The following is a 15,498-nucleotide window of genomic DNA, read 5'->3' as shown; positions in this document are numbered from 1 at the left end:
TAGAATGGCTCTGATAGCTGAAAAATTGCAAGGAATGGTGATGAATGAATTTATCCAGCCCCCCCACGTACTACCAGTATGTTATCATCAAACACTGAGCAATATCTTTGTACATAAAACAACTGCATTTATAAGCACACATTTTTGAAAGCCTTTCAGCTGTAGCCACCATACTCACAGGGTTAGAATGCAGCACTGTAAAGAACTCCGGGCTGATAAGGAATTTCACAGGGGAGACTGGAGCAATAAAGTAAGTCTGGATCTGGAGGTAGAGTGAGGCAGCACATTCTCTCTTCGAAAATCTAACAGCAAAGTAAATGACAAAGACTTCCAGTAATTATTACCAAAGCATCACTACAAACAACTATATAATTTGAATCACACTAGCAAGAAAAGCACTAAGGATACAACCATTTCAGATTTACTGAGTATTCTCCACATAAGTGTATCTGAATTTCCCCTAACATAGCACTGAAGTTTCTGAAAACACTGAAATTTTAGTTTAGTGACTTTTACTTGCTGTTTTTGGTGAACAATCATTAAAAAAAAATCACATCCAATTATCTGAGTTTCCAAGTATGTCCCTGTATGTATATGCCATGCCTGCATTGCTATAGTGTAGTCGTGTGCAGGTGAGTTACCTTTTAAATGTTAACTAAGGGATATAAAAGTCATTGCATACTTAAAAATGTTTCACTCCTCCTTTAAAAAGAGAAAAGAAAATAAATCACTGCCATTAACACAGCCCCGGTCCTGATACAACATTTAAGCAGCTTATGTAAGTAAGAAGCAGGTTGCCAAGGAAGTACCTTTCAAGTTGCAACTTCCAGTAAACATTTGTGTCTTCTCCTAGCAACTGCAGAGAGAACTGATTTTTCTACAGTACCAGGAACTGAAAAAAATACTATGAGTGGTATTTGCTACAAAGTTAAACCTGTTCTGCCCAATTATCTTTGAAAATCAACCGGATATTTGGATGCATATTTTGATATGCATTTTTAGGTTCAGACTGGGTCTGCAGTGATTTTATACTAAAATGCGTGTGCCATCTACACTTCACAGTATCTTTCTTTTACACATTGCAGTATTTGCACACTTTTCCATCAAATGAACATTACATTAATCATGTAGAACACAGCTATCATAGATAGAAAAGACCATAACCCACAAGCAAAGCAAGGAGAAAGGCAGTGAATGATACTGTAAACTGAGGGAAAAGAAAGAAACTACAAAAGAACTGGAAAACAACAGAGTAAAATTCTAATATAGATGGGTAAACGTTATAGAAAAAAGGGAATGGGGAAAATAGAGATGTTCATTCTAAGCATTAAATGAAACCAGAAAGTGGAAGGCTAATAAGTCAAATAAATGAAAAAGAGGATTTTTAGAGACACTTCTGAAACAATAGACCTCAAGCAGTCCCACATGAGGATTGTCAATGGAGTGAAGGCAGGAACAGCACAAAGGCTCCCAAAGCTATGCCTGAAGAGTTGGGCTGGGAGTGTGTTCCAGACCTGCACTGTGGTTACACATCAGCTCTGTACTGGTACAAAACTTGGGTGTACACCAGTCACCTCTCACACCCTGGAAGATGCTGTGACACACTGCAGAGAGATCCTATTTCATAGTCTGAGTAATCTGGAAATCAGAATGGGTCACCAGGTGGGGTTTTATTGCAGTTTAGAGGGGCATGAGTTTGATTTATGAAAAGCTTAATCAGCTGAACTTGCTGGTTAGGGTTTGGCCTGAATTTGCCTTAAACTGATTTGTTTACAGCACAACAAACCATCTGACCGCTCATGCATGTGCACAAAGAAAAAGAAAAGGATACAACAGAAGTAAAGAACACAAGTAATAAAAGGGAGCACTCTGATAAATCTCAAGTTCAACAATGACTTAAAACTCAAGAAAGGGTGACACTGCTTGCACATCAGATTAATTTAGGAGGATTACAAGAGAATATCAAGAGCACCTAGAGACAAATCAAAACACATGACACCACACAACTACACAAGGGACTAGATGGGTAAGAAACTTTATATTAGTAAATTATTAGTAGGAGGATGACCACAGAGAGAACTGCAGAAAGCAAAAGATAGCAATGATGCTGAGAACTCACTAAAAAAGATCTTTTTTCTGTCTTCATTCAAAAGGTTAACATTGGCCAGACAATCAGAAAAACAAAAAGTGAAAGAGAGCTGTCTTCTTAGGCTAGAATGGGTAAGAAGCAGGTTAAAGACTGGTGCAAACTGAAGGATTTCAAACCCTCTAGGCCTGGTGAAGTGCAATCCAACAGTCAGGAAACCAAGCAAAGCAATCACCAAGACATTGGCAGTTCTTTCAGAGGTCAAGAGTTCTCAGAAGAAAAGGGATAAATGTTTTAAAAGTACACCAAGTGATGTTTCACCAAGATCTGTCTGGGGTTGGGTCCTGTTCATTACTTCTGCTAATGACTGGATAGGGTGGACAGAACTTGCTCCAATTAGGAGATGCTGCAGCACTTGGACAGCAGGATGGACAAAATTCAGAACTGTAGCAGCACATTAGAAAAGTGCAAAGACCTGTAGGGATACTCAACTGCACAAACACCAGATGAAAAACAGGCATCTGTGCCAAAGTTCTGCCCACAAGATCTGGACTCAATTTTAGCAGAACAAGAACTGAACACTAGCGGTTGGTCTCAAACTATGAAAAAGAAAAGTAATAATTATGTAGAAATGTACATGAAGTATTTTACGGAAGACAAATGACATTTCCACCACCTCTTCAGTACAGCAGAGTCATAGATTTATTTGGTTTTCTGAAATATTCCTCAGAAGCTGAAGACCAACTCAAGACAATCCTGAGTAGGTCAAGAAAAATAATTTGAGACCTGAAAACAAAAGTCACAAGGAAGGAGTAGGAAGTAATGGATTTAAGAATATAAAAGAAATTATATGAGTAGACTGTCTAAAAATGTTAAAGAATGTCCATCAACTGGAGAACATGTTACAAGAACACATGAGACGTTTGCCAAGTATGGCACTGGTACAGCTCATCCTATCTACAGCACGGAGATGATGACTGCTCAAAGTCCTTTCTATCCTATATTCTACTATTGAAAACTGCATTATCAAATTCAAAATATTTCTAAGCCAGATGACACAGTTTTGTACTTTTTCACTGGAAATGTGCTGGGTTTTTACCCAATCTGGCTGACAGAAAAATGCTCTGAATCTCACATTCTTCTCTTCAGCATACTGAACAGGCTGAGCTGTAACTTTCAGAACCTGAGAACAATGAAAACAAATGGCTTGATTTTCACCCAGACTTTCTCAGGCAGAAGTTAGGTTCTGCCTTATGTCAGTCTCACTAAATCAGCCATGAGATCAGTGTTCCTTTCTTTAGAGAAGGGGGGAAAAATGTAATTATTTTTAACCTGCATTAGAATGGTGAAAGTCAGCATCCTCTGTAGCTCCATCCACAGCATTTGTATGCTCCTCCGGCCTTTCATTAGTCATTGTTCTTCGGATGCTCTGGTACCTAGAGTTGGAAAACTGGACTTTATATATAGTATATGGTAACTATGACCCGATTTTGGCTCCAAGGGAGCCTGCCCATCTTTTCTGCCATACAGGTCAACATATAGACCTCTAATTTCTCCATTAATAGAGTTTTGAATTTCTGAAAACCATTATCAAATGCATTTTATTTAGTCACACAGCTTAAGATCACAGGTGGAATACAGAAGTTCTAGAAGCCCACATGCAAACTAAAAGCAACAGCCACATAAAAATAAATACATAAGACCAGCTGTGGTAGCAACTGTGCCCTCATGTACCCTCTTGGTTTTGCAGTGGTGAATGCATTCTGCAAGCACCCAAAATTCACAGACCACAGGGGTAATTCTTACCGGCGGTTCAGCTGTTCCATCTGCTGTATGGAATTTGACCTCTGCAGAATCTGTGGGGCTGGGGGGGCTGTGGGGCGCTGCCACGTCGTTGTCCTGTTCACGTGGTCCACGTAAAAAATCCGTCCGTGGCTGTCAATTCGAGCCTCCCAGTCTAAGTAGCAATAAAATACTGTAAACTATGGCATTCATTTATTTCTTTATTTTAGCTCTGTCACTTTGTAAATGAATCTGTTGTTTGAAGTTTCTGCTTCTCTTTTAGAGGATGATTTCAGCACAGAACTTTCTTAGTGAAGGGTTAAGAGAGACAGCTTTTCCCTATTTTACCCCATAAATCAAATTCCCCACTGTAGGCAAGGTTCTGTGGAATCCATAGCTAAAAAGTTCCTATTCCTGTCTCTGTTTTATTTCCCACTAACCACTACCTATCCAAGAACAAAAAAAAAAAACCAAAACAAAAAAAAACAAAAACAAACACACCAAAAACCCAACAAAATATCTGGATACTTAGTAATTGTCTTGGACTCAAGGAATTCGAGATCCTATCTCTGAGGCTTATTCCTGTGCCAAAGGCCTGTGGGTAAGTACCAAAACCTTGCAAAGCTTGACACTTGCTATTGTTTTTCCCCAGGTAATAGTAACTGTAATAAAATAGATGCCAGTCCTCTTCCTAGGTTTACATTTATGTATGTTAAAGGTAAGCAGACCTGCCAGAAAAGATAGACAAGTATAAAACTCCTTCACATACTAAATGCATACTCCAGGATTGCCAATTATGTAAATATCACAGGAAATTCCACTTCTCTGGTAATGCTGCCCACTGGTTTTGCAAAAGAAGCTACAATCTTAGAAGTCTGAATCATGCAGACACCCTGGGCGAGCAGAAAGGAAGGAGGCACTGGGACCTTCCTCCAGCCACAGCAGAAACCAGGTGCATCACAACACCTGGGCCTTAATGTGTAGGCTTTTGGGGTCAGAAACACCGTCTGACTAATAACTAACTAACTAATTATAAAATGAGCAAGACACCAAGACACTGGTCATAGCTGGGAGCCATGTAAAAACAATAATAATAAAAAAGCTATAAAATAAGTATGCATACAGAAATAGACATGCCTGACTCTTGGGTTCCAGCAACTGCAGAAACTGTGAAAACCATTAAGCAAAACAGTTGAAAAACAGACTTGGAGAGCTTGGAAGGTCTTTAGATGCAACTTTCTATATTGCAAGTCTAGGTGAACACATCAGTCACCAAAACCTAGTGGCAAGCAACCAATCCTAAATGACAGCCACTCCATGAGGAAAGAGGGTATCAAATGTCTTGACAGCAGCCAAGTAAATTCTGCTGCACTGTATTTAATACTGATAGCCTTAAAACCTCATGCTCTGCTACTGCCTATGTGCTGGGCCTTTTGTCAACTCTTAGAGGCAGCCAAGTGGCTGCACTGCACGGAGGGCTGAGCTGGTTTCCAGATAAACTCATTGGGTCACCTCTGCACAAGAGCTGTTTAATTTCACTGGCCACAATGCAAATTACTCTGCTATCAAAACAGCCTATTGCTATTCACAGCACTTCCAGCGTGAACACACCTATGTACAAAAGGGATTGTCTATATAAAATGTAACACATTTGAAAGTTATTTTTAAAAGTTATTTCATTTTTATCTCAAAAAAAGCAAACAAATATTTCAACATTTTCTGGAAAATGTTTTGATTCTTTTACAAAGAGAAAAATTATTGAAACAGATGTTCCTGTGCAAAGGTCCTATTTTAAAAAAAGTATCTGCTGATACTCAAAATTTTTAACTAGAGTTTGTAAACAAAACAAAAGAGAGAAGTATTCCAGGAAGAACAGAATTGTTCACTGGAGGAAAAAATGCAAACCAAACCAAAGCAAAACAAAGAAACCTGAAACAGTTTAAATTCATTATCCTTCTTAAATGTCAAACCCTAAACCACTGTATAAGTTGAGATTTTTCTTGTGGTGTTTATGCCCAGTTTTGACAGTCACCATTTCTGTAATATGCTCTTGCAGAAGAAAAGTATTTTTGCCTGAATTCAGTTTTAAACACACAAGTCTAAACAGTTGGGCAATGGCTTTCAAATTAAAGTTATCTGCACTAGTGTTGTGATGGATATCTTGTGGTAGTCAGATCACTGAGTCAAGTGTGTTACAAATAGCTTGCTGAATTGCAAAATTGTAATTCGTCGAGGTTTCGTGGTCAAGCTTTGTTAAATTTTCCCTAGGAATGAAGGAATTGGAGCATATTGTTGCGTATTATAAGCATAAATACAAGATAAATATTTAAATGCTTTCTTTTGTTCTTTAACTTAACCTACACACAACTGAAAGAAATCCACCTATTTTTCTTTCTTACTTTCAAGTTCCTGTAAAACAAATAGAATGCAACCCAAATTACAAAGAAATTACAGTTTATAACTCAAAACTGTATTCTAAATGTTTTCTCTGATTTTTCAGTATTAAAATATTAAAACGATTAGATATCTGAAAGCAAAGCTTTAGAGAGAAAAACTGGATCTAGGCAAAAATTAGTATTTAAGAGTTTATTCAATTAGCAAACAAAGGATTTACATCAATATTGTATTGGGCTTTGTCTGCAAAGGGGCAATGGGTATCTGCATATCCATGCAGAACTGTGTAAAATCCCAGCAAATGGCAGAAATGTTAGAATACTACTCAGCCAAACCTTTCCCATTAACATTTCGAGAGTTTTCTAAGTAGTTACTGTAGTGTATAGTTTGTTTCTGAAACACAAAATCCATCTATGTATAAACCACAGAACTGTACCAGCTATCTCTGTGCATTTCTCAGTTATTACACTGATTGCTGAGTATTTATTTCCTGTAATGGTCTCTGCCTTTTCCAGTATGAAAAGTGATAAAAATGCAACTGAAATGCACGTGTTCCAGACACAATTTTGTAAATGGTAATACTGGTATATTGAGGTGGCAGTTAATTAACTTCAGGGTCTGCACACAGGACTAATTTGTTATTTGTAACAGAAGCAGCAGGGAGCACAACCTTATCATCATCCTGGCTTTCCACACAGTCATAATCTGTGTTCTGCCATTAAGCTACTTCCAGTTACTCACTCTGATTACAGAGCAAACATAGTCCCATGCCATACTGGGAAATAAGGATCTATTAATTTTACACTAAATGTCTTTAAAGTAACAGAGCTTTGCCACAGACTTCAGTGGGCTTGAATTTAACTTTCTTGGGCTTTTTCGCTTTAAAACAATGTTTTCCTGTCAGCTGTGTATCTTTTGGGGGTGGTCAAATACCTAACACTGAATAGATTTTCCATGCCCCAAGTTTAAGAATGCAAATCAATCCAATAATTGAGAGCAATGTATTTTTCATATGCATTAGAGAAATCACGATTTATATGTTCATTTAGGCTCATCTAACTATTCCTTAATATCCAGGTTTATTTTAATATATAATCTTCACACTGCCTCAAAAAAAGCAAGGAAAACACAGACACCTTTCACATAATCTGCAGAGATTAAAGATGTTACATATTGCTATGTAAATCATTACCATACAAGAAGTACTCTGAGACTTCAGAGTGCTTGACACCTCCCAGTGCCTCATAAAGTGTATCATCACCTCACCTCCCTACCCTTGTGCACTGCATATCCAAAAAGGCAGCACGGTGCCTTCCTACTTCTCCAGAAGTGACACTGAGCAGGTCTGTATACCCCAGGTGGGATTATCATAACACATCCTGAGAGTTTGCAGACTGAGCACAATGCCTTTGACAGTAACAACAGTAGACTTAATCGGCATCACTCCTCACTTTGAACCTGTCAGCTGTTCATTCTCAGTTCTCACATTTGAAAAGGAAATACAGTGAGATTTCAGTAATGACACCCAGGCAGCTTAACCCCCAATTAAAGTATGAAGAACCTCACTTGGTGGTAGAGCCTCATCCACTCTCTGGTACCGACTCACATCCTGACGTACTGAAGGCAGAGACCTCAAGGGCTGATGGCCATTGGCAGGAGCACCTGGAACCAAAACATCCACAATTCATTTTTCCACCATTGTGAGGAAGCCCTAGAGTTGCCTCTAAACACTGCAGGACACATTAAAAATTCCAAAGGACTATGATATTTTAGGATATATCTAACAGTCATCTATTCTTGGAGCCAAAATACGTTGACAGTTCTAGGCAAGTGATTTCTCTGCGATGTGCTGCAGTTCTGGTCCTGAAAATGTCACCTCTGGGATGTGCCGCATCCACCTGCAAGAAGCAGAATCCAGGGCACAGACACAGTGTGCACCTGAGCCATATCCTAGGACAAAGTTCCACATGGTCCCCACAGACCTCCTTTGCTGCAGCCACGCTGATCTGCAAAACATGATGCAATCTGACAACTAATAAAGAGCATCCCAGATATATAGAAAATGCTCTAAAATACTGACAGCATTTGAAATAAATACCAAAATTTTTATTTCCAAATCAATGAGCTGTTTATGACAAGAAGACTCCTAAAACTCTTGATATGTTATGAAAAAGGCAGATTCAGAAACCCACTTGATTAGATACACTTTAATTCCTAAAGAAACGGAACAAATAATCCATTGTTAAATATGCCTGGAAACAATCCATTAGGGACACATTTCTACTTTCAGTGATTTTAGTGAGACAGAAAATTCTCAACTATTAAAGTCATTTTAAAATCAGTAAGAGTTTTACAATGTTAACTTGGGTAGCACATTTCTCTCCTCCCAAGGTTCCAGTGTGCTAGGATGTGTCTATTTAAAAAAGGAACTGGGAAATGGAAGATAAACAGCCTGAAGTGTGACCAAAAAGCAATACTACTTCTTTTCCCCATTCATTTTTGATTACCTTTATGTCTTAATACAAATATATAAACATTCAAAAGAAAAGAGCCCAATATAAATTCTAATTTGCATTTCACAGTTATAGGAGTTTTGTCCATCCTCATTACCATTTTTATTAGTGAGCAGGGTAATATTGGGGAATTCTTTCTTTCTCTTCGTCCTGCTCACTATTCTTTCAAGAATAAAAATATATCCAAATTCAAAATAAACACATTTCAAATATTTCAGGTTTGAAATCAAAAAACCCCAAGACTCTCTTAAAGAAGGGAATAAATTCAAAGCAAAAATCTTGAAAGATAATAAAATTGAGAAACTAAGGATCTTTATTTTCAGACACTAATTTTGGCAGTATTTTTTTCCTGGCTGCACAAAGGTAACTTCAGGAAGTGCCTCCTGCAGTTGTTACCTCCAGTAGCTCCTTCAAGCTGTGCTGTGGCGCCCTCACAAGCTGCTTCGGCTCCTTCGGTTTCTTCATCCTGAGACTGGTTGTGGGCAGATGCTGCCTGCTGGCTTCTTCTTTGCCAGACTTCTGCTTCCTCTTGGTCTTGCAGTTCACCTGCCTCAGCCTCCTGTGCTTCCTCCTGAGGTAACTGCACCACAGGCAGAGAACCAGAAGTGCTTGCAGAGTCCTGTGTATCAGCACCTGGCTCAGCTCCAGCCGCATCAGTGGCACAAGCTCCCTCTTCGTCCTCCTGAGAAGAAAAGGCTGGAGTCTCAGGAAACCTGGCACTCTCACAAGAAGAACACCGCCTTTCAACCGAGGAACGCCGCACGGTCGTGCTCTCATTGCAAGAGCTGTCTGCCCCTTCCACGTCACTCTCCCCCTCCGGCCGGGTACTGGCCTCACTGACGCTTTCCGTGCGAGCAGGATCGCTCTGCTCTGTTTCTGACGACAGCTGGGAAGGTTCAGACCCCTGATCAGTGGATTCCGTTTCGCTTACACCCCTTCTGCTCCCACCAGAGGCATCGGCAGCTCCTGTGTCTGCACTGCTGGGAGGCTGCTCTGCCTCCTGAGCAGCACACAACTCACTGTCAGCCTGCTCTGCTGGTGCTTCCATTTGGGAACCTGGAAGGCTTTCACCACCTGCAAACTGCGGAAGCTCTGAGAGAGTCTCTTGCCGGTCATCGGCTGATGCCAAAGGAGCATCAGAGGCTGAAGCATTTTCATTCTCTTCAGGCCCTTGCACTGCCTGATCTGATGAGGAACTTACACCATTTCTTTCAACATTTCTTGTAGCACCATTGAGCATTACTAAACCACCATCGTCTTCCAAGGAAGATGGAAAACCCAGGTCTTGATGTAGCTCATGCTCCTCTTCATCTGAGTCAATGTGAAGCATAGCATTAAGTCTTGTGTCAGTAGGGAAGCTACTCCTCAGTTTTGGGGAGGCTCCACGTGGACGCTCACCACAGGCAGATGTCCCTGGTCTGGGATGGTTGTTGTGTTCTATTGCATCCAGATAGTCATTTAGTGAGTCCTGGCGACCTCTGGCAGGTGATGATCTTGAAGCACCAGAGGTCAGCTCATCCTGGTCAGTTTCCAGAGTCCTACTAGTCCTTAAAGAGTGCCTCAGGATTGTATCTCCAGAAGATTCCTCAAAGACTGGACCATTGGAACACACTGTGGATGTATCATGATGTCCTGCTGGTATGTCCTCATCATCAGAGGGGCTCCCCAAGTCTCCATTTACAGAGTTTGTTCCTAGCAAAGTGCCAACTGTTTCTGGTGAAGCATCTGCAGAGACAAAGACTGAATGTAAAACAATGCAGCAACAGACAGTTCATTTTCCTGAAAATTATGTGAATTATATATTATGCATCTCTGAAATTATATAAAAACACACATCTTTCAAGATGTTTATTTCAATCAAACAATTAAGGGAAGAAAATTCATTTAAAATAACCGAGGCATCTACAGTATAAGAACAGCAATTACAGAATTTTCTCTGTGTAAGTCTATACTACTTTGTAGGATATAGAAAATTTAAGGGGTGTGAAGTATGATTTTAAAGGATTCCCACTTTGCTTTCAAGATGGAGCACTGCCAAGCATCTTGCCAAACTGCCAGTAAAACCAGTCTCATAAACAAGGAATCAGTTTTTCACAGCATATTTCCCGTATCCAAAAGTAGGATTTACACAAAGCTAGTTACTGACACCAGTTGTCATTACACCCTTAGCAGCAGCATGCAAACCAGCATCTGAGATCACATGAGGAATCCCAAATTGTGTACAGATACCAAGTTTTATACACAGCTTTTATTTTGAGTTAGTTTACAGGACTTGCTACTGTAAAGAATAGGAATCTACTTGCATAAAGTTCATGAGGTATTAGGTATGCTATGGCAATACATATAAAAGGGAAATGAAAATAAGATGCCTCATTTTAGAGACAAGATGGTAACACCCCACATGGAAATTAAACATGCATAGAGTTGAACAATCCAGCTCTAAGTGTGCTTACAGCTAATTATTAAAACTATTATTCAGCTAACTCACTTCAGAACAGGACAAAAGGGAAACAAAATAATTACCTAATGAAAGCAGGTATTCTCATAATCTAACAGATACTCATGGCTCTAAGCAGGACAGAGCCCTGTGAAAGGGGGACAAGACAAAGTGACCTCTATGTACACCAGGAGGGGAGCAGAGCACAGATGGAATCATACTTGCAACTGCTTATCTCAGTCACAGGTGTTACAGAGGGAAGAGAAACAAAGACTGATTACTCAACTGATCCCATAAAACAACAATCATAAGCAGATTCATTTGGAATCAATCTAAAAAGGTCAAAAACAATATGCCAAGTGTTGGTGTTTTGGAATGACCATCTCCAAAGCAGTATCTGACATATCTGAACTTTGACTCCCAATAGAAAAAAAAATCTATAATAGAGGCACTGTGCACAATTAAGAAAATATATTATCTCCACAACAACCGAAAATCCTTGACACAGAAACTCCCTCCATACAACTCTCTGGAGATCCAGATCATTGACGAATTCTCACCTTCATGAACAGAAGATGTGATTTCCACTTTGAACTGGAGATACCCACTAACATGATCAGCTGGGAGCCTTCTGCCAAGATTATAGCTTAGAACCTGGTCTCTGCAAAACCAAAGATATTGGCGCTTTTTAAATTTTAACTCATTTTATTCTTCCAGTATTTTGTATCAGACACTCTTATCAGTTAAGTGTCAGTGTGATAGAAGATGATTTCTGTTACAGTCTTAAAATCAGCCACATAATCTGGTTTCTATAGAAAAGCACAAACAGCAACAATGGTGTAAAATACCTTTCATTAACAGATAAAACAGCCTAGTAAACTATTTTTATCAATTCCAAATACAGATTGTATCCCACCATTTCTTACACATCCCTAAATATCTTTAGTTCTAAGGAAATCAAACTGGAAAGGATCCCTCTCCTCTCACCTCCTCCTTTCCCCAACCCAAAATGTTTCATAATTAACAAAACCTTTCTGCCCCCTTGTGGTTTTTACTATATACAAAAGTCACAGATAGTTTCTTCATATTTTAGTTCTCATTCTATAAAGCACTTCTGTATTCTGATTTTAAAAAGCTATTAATGCTTAGATTTAATTTCAAATACATTCTTAAGAGTTATTGAATTCTGTGGGACTCAGACATGATTAGACACTTCTGTCAACTTGAGACTTAGGAACAGATCCCAGGCTACACATTCTTATGAGGCACAGTCCCAACTCCCCTCACCACAGCTGGGAGAGCTGAAGGGAGAAGAGGAGCTACTGAAGGCCTCCACTGGAAATTATTATTATTTACACATACAACTTTATACTGGTATAAACACCTCTCCTTCACTGGAACACTCCTACAGTCTGTCTGAGTGACAGACTAAAACAAATGCAGCTATTTTTGGAATAAGCTGCAGCAGTTTGCTTAAACTTTAGCAAAAGAAGCCCTGAGCACACAGAGTAAGGCAAAGCAGCCGCCTCTCCCCATGCTGCTTTATAACCCACAGGACACTAAACTCTCACAGTAGTGTCTCCAGGACCTGTCACAGGTCCATCGCTCTGTACTCCAACTACAGTTCTTCAGCTAGACATTTGAGGTTTCCATAGTTTTTATATAAGTTTTATATTACTCAAGGCCATTCAAGATTAGAGGAAGCCAGGACATGAATAATGCCTTCTCTGTATTCAGCTGAATCAATTATAGATGATTCTCATGCTCATTTGTCATTTTTATCATGAAATAAAAAGCCACTGGTGCTTCATTACACAAAGTTGTGAGCTATGATGACAGCTAAAGAAGGGCAGAATTTTAGTTCAGTCTGTCTAAAAGTGGCTGGTTCTGGATTTCACCTTTTCATTCATTAATATTTGTCCTTGACTTAACCAGAATGATGCTTGACCAAAACCGAAATGCAAGAGAATTAGCAGTTGATGGTACATTTGGTACATTTCTACTTCATGCCTATATTAACCACTACTTTACTTTGCAAAACCTTCAGTAAAATATTATCTGTCTTTACACACAAACTGCAAATGGACAAATCTATTACAGGAGAAAAGGCAAAACCAATTTAATGTCTGTTCTAACAGCGGTATGGCAAACCAACTGAATACTTACCTATATTTTTGTCATATATTTATTATACTGTCTTTCCTTTCCTAAAAAGATTTGATATATCAAATATACAGAACTGAAGAATGGAGAATAAAACAGGAAATGTCTTCCAGAATAACGGTTTGAAAAAAACAAGACCTGATGAATACAGCAAATGGGTAATTTCCAGAAATCACAGCACTAGGAATGCCGGAGCAATGTTCTGGTGTTTAGCAGGGAAACAAACACCCTGTGCTGTATTTTGAAACCAACCTGTATTACAGTGCTCTTTTTGAGTGTATAGCAGTGTGCCAGTTTATTAGAAAAAGCTTCTTGCTCAACTGAACACAATTTGTTGAAACTCAAAGATGAAGCATTTCTTAGAAAGGTTGGATTGTATATATATGCCTGCACTGCTCTTGGATACCACTACAAAACAAACAGGCAGGCTTTTTTAAAAATGTTTTTTATTAAAATTTGTATCAGAAGACATTATGAAAAATTTAAGCTACTCTTACAATTTTATCCTTGCTTTACTCACCAGCATAAACACCACTTAGGAAACTTAAAGCTGAAAAGTGTTTTCAAACTGAATTTAATTTTCTCCATTTATGCAACTTGTTACTTTGATGGGGCTATCTGTGAAAGAGGAGGCCAGTTGATTATATCCTGCTTTTTGTGCAAAAGTGTGATCATACTGCCATGCCCTTAAGCTTTGAGGGAAGAATACATGCATTCCTCATGGGACTCATCCAGCAGCTTTTTCAAGTTAATGGAGACACATTAACTGTAGCAGACTTTGAGTAAGAGACTATGCAAAATGCACTGGAATAATTTAGTTCTTCCCATTGTCTTTCAAGGAATTATTTTTTCCTAATTTGTCAAATAGAGCATGTGTATGTAAAAAGATGCTAAAGTAATACATTCTACAATTACTGCTCTATCTGGAATGTAAAGGACATTTTTCACACACTGTCATGTCTCTTGCAGACCTTGCTTCACACCTGCAATGTACCAGAGTGCCTAACTGCCAAGTCTCAGGCTCTGCTGTGGCGGTACAAAGGCCTCCCTGGATCACCCACGTGGGGATGCTACAGTCCCCTCCAGTAACCATAATAAAGTATAAACGATTTTAAAAGTTTCTAAGTAACTTGCATCTTTACACCAGAACAGTTAACTATCAAAAAACGAACAGGATTTTTTTTGAAATAGCACAGCTTGAGAATTTCGAGTCCCATCAATGTGCTATTCACAGCAAATGGCAATTTTAATTGTGTAGTACCAAAAGCACTCTGAAAAATAAGGAGTTGCAGCCTTGCAGTTCTGACCAATTTGTTGAATGGATATTAAATCTCTGATTATTGAACCAACAATTAAAAATACTTGAACTGCAAAAGAAGTTGGTCAATAAAATCTGCTTCTTCTAAAAAATTTGCACACAATCATATAATATTGTGATAATGCCTTGCTTCTGGAGACTAGTTAGCCAGAGGGTAACACTTTTGTGAGAATAACATTTTTTATGTAATGGAATATAGACACACATAAACAGAAACATGGGTACATGTATTCAGGGCAAGGTTAGAAACACTGTCATTTTCCAGACAGGCAATAAAGCTATTAAAATTGCTATGAAATTTCTTGCTACAGATGAAGTAAAAATTTGCTGGTCTGTGTCAGCAAGCCAGAAAGGCTGCTCTGTGACAGTATCCCAGATGCTGAGTCTTCCCGATCAAACCAAGTTAGCATTAGGAATCTCTTTATTTACCCAATTGCATGTCTCTCCAGTAGTCTCTGAACTGGAATGGTTAACTTCCCGAGGAAGCGCTTGATGATCGGACGACTCTTGGCAAATTTGTCTTTAACCTCAATTTCCAGGACATCTGTTAGAAGTGCAACAAAAGAATATTTCTGGAAGGAAAGAACATATTTGACATCGTATCAATACACCTTTATTCACAAAGTATGTACCTAAGTACTACTAATGTGCAGTGAATTCTGAAAGTAATGACTGGTTACAGCAGTTTCCCTATTGCAAAATAACACCAATGTCATTTAATAAGCACCGCATTTTTTCCATATGTAACCAGCTTTTTATTGTTCCCCATATCATTTTACTGTTCCCTGAGAACTGCCCAGTGATG

At 38.9% G+C, this 15,498-nt stretch overlaps 1 protein-coding gene across 1 annotated transcript in view; it reads right to left on the bottom strand.

Annotated features, from left to right (window-relative positions):
- HECW2 (HECT, C2 and WW domain containing E3 ubiquitin protein ligase 2) overlaps window positions 1–15,498 on the bottom strand; it is a 157,169-nt gene that overhangs the window by 44,473 nt on the left and 97,198 nt on the right. The window contains 8 exon segments of the mRNA XM_071562577.1: window positions 179–234; window positions 237–302; window positions 3,419–3,522; window positions 3,893–4,043; window positions 7,829–7,924; window positions 9,172–10,500; window positions 11,773–11,873; window positions 15,123–15,265. Of these exon segments, the coding sequence (XP_071418678.1) occupies window positions 179–234; window positions 237–302; window positions 3,419–3,522; window positions 3,893–4,043; window positions 7,829–7,924; window positions 9,172–10,500; window positions 11,773–11,873; window positions 15,123–15,265 (2,046 nt within the window).

Source organism: Pithys albifrons, chromosome 8 (genome assembly GCF_047495875.1).
Source record: "Pithys albifrons albifrons isolate INPA30051 chromosome 8, PitAlb_v1, whole genome shotgun sequence".
Classification (NCBI taxonomy): Eukaryota; Metazoa; Chordata; class Aves; order Passeriformes; family Thamnophilidae; genus Pithys; species Pithys albifrons.
Note: the sequence above shows the minus strand (reverse complement) of the source record. Positions and strands in the feature narration are given on the sequence as shown.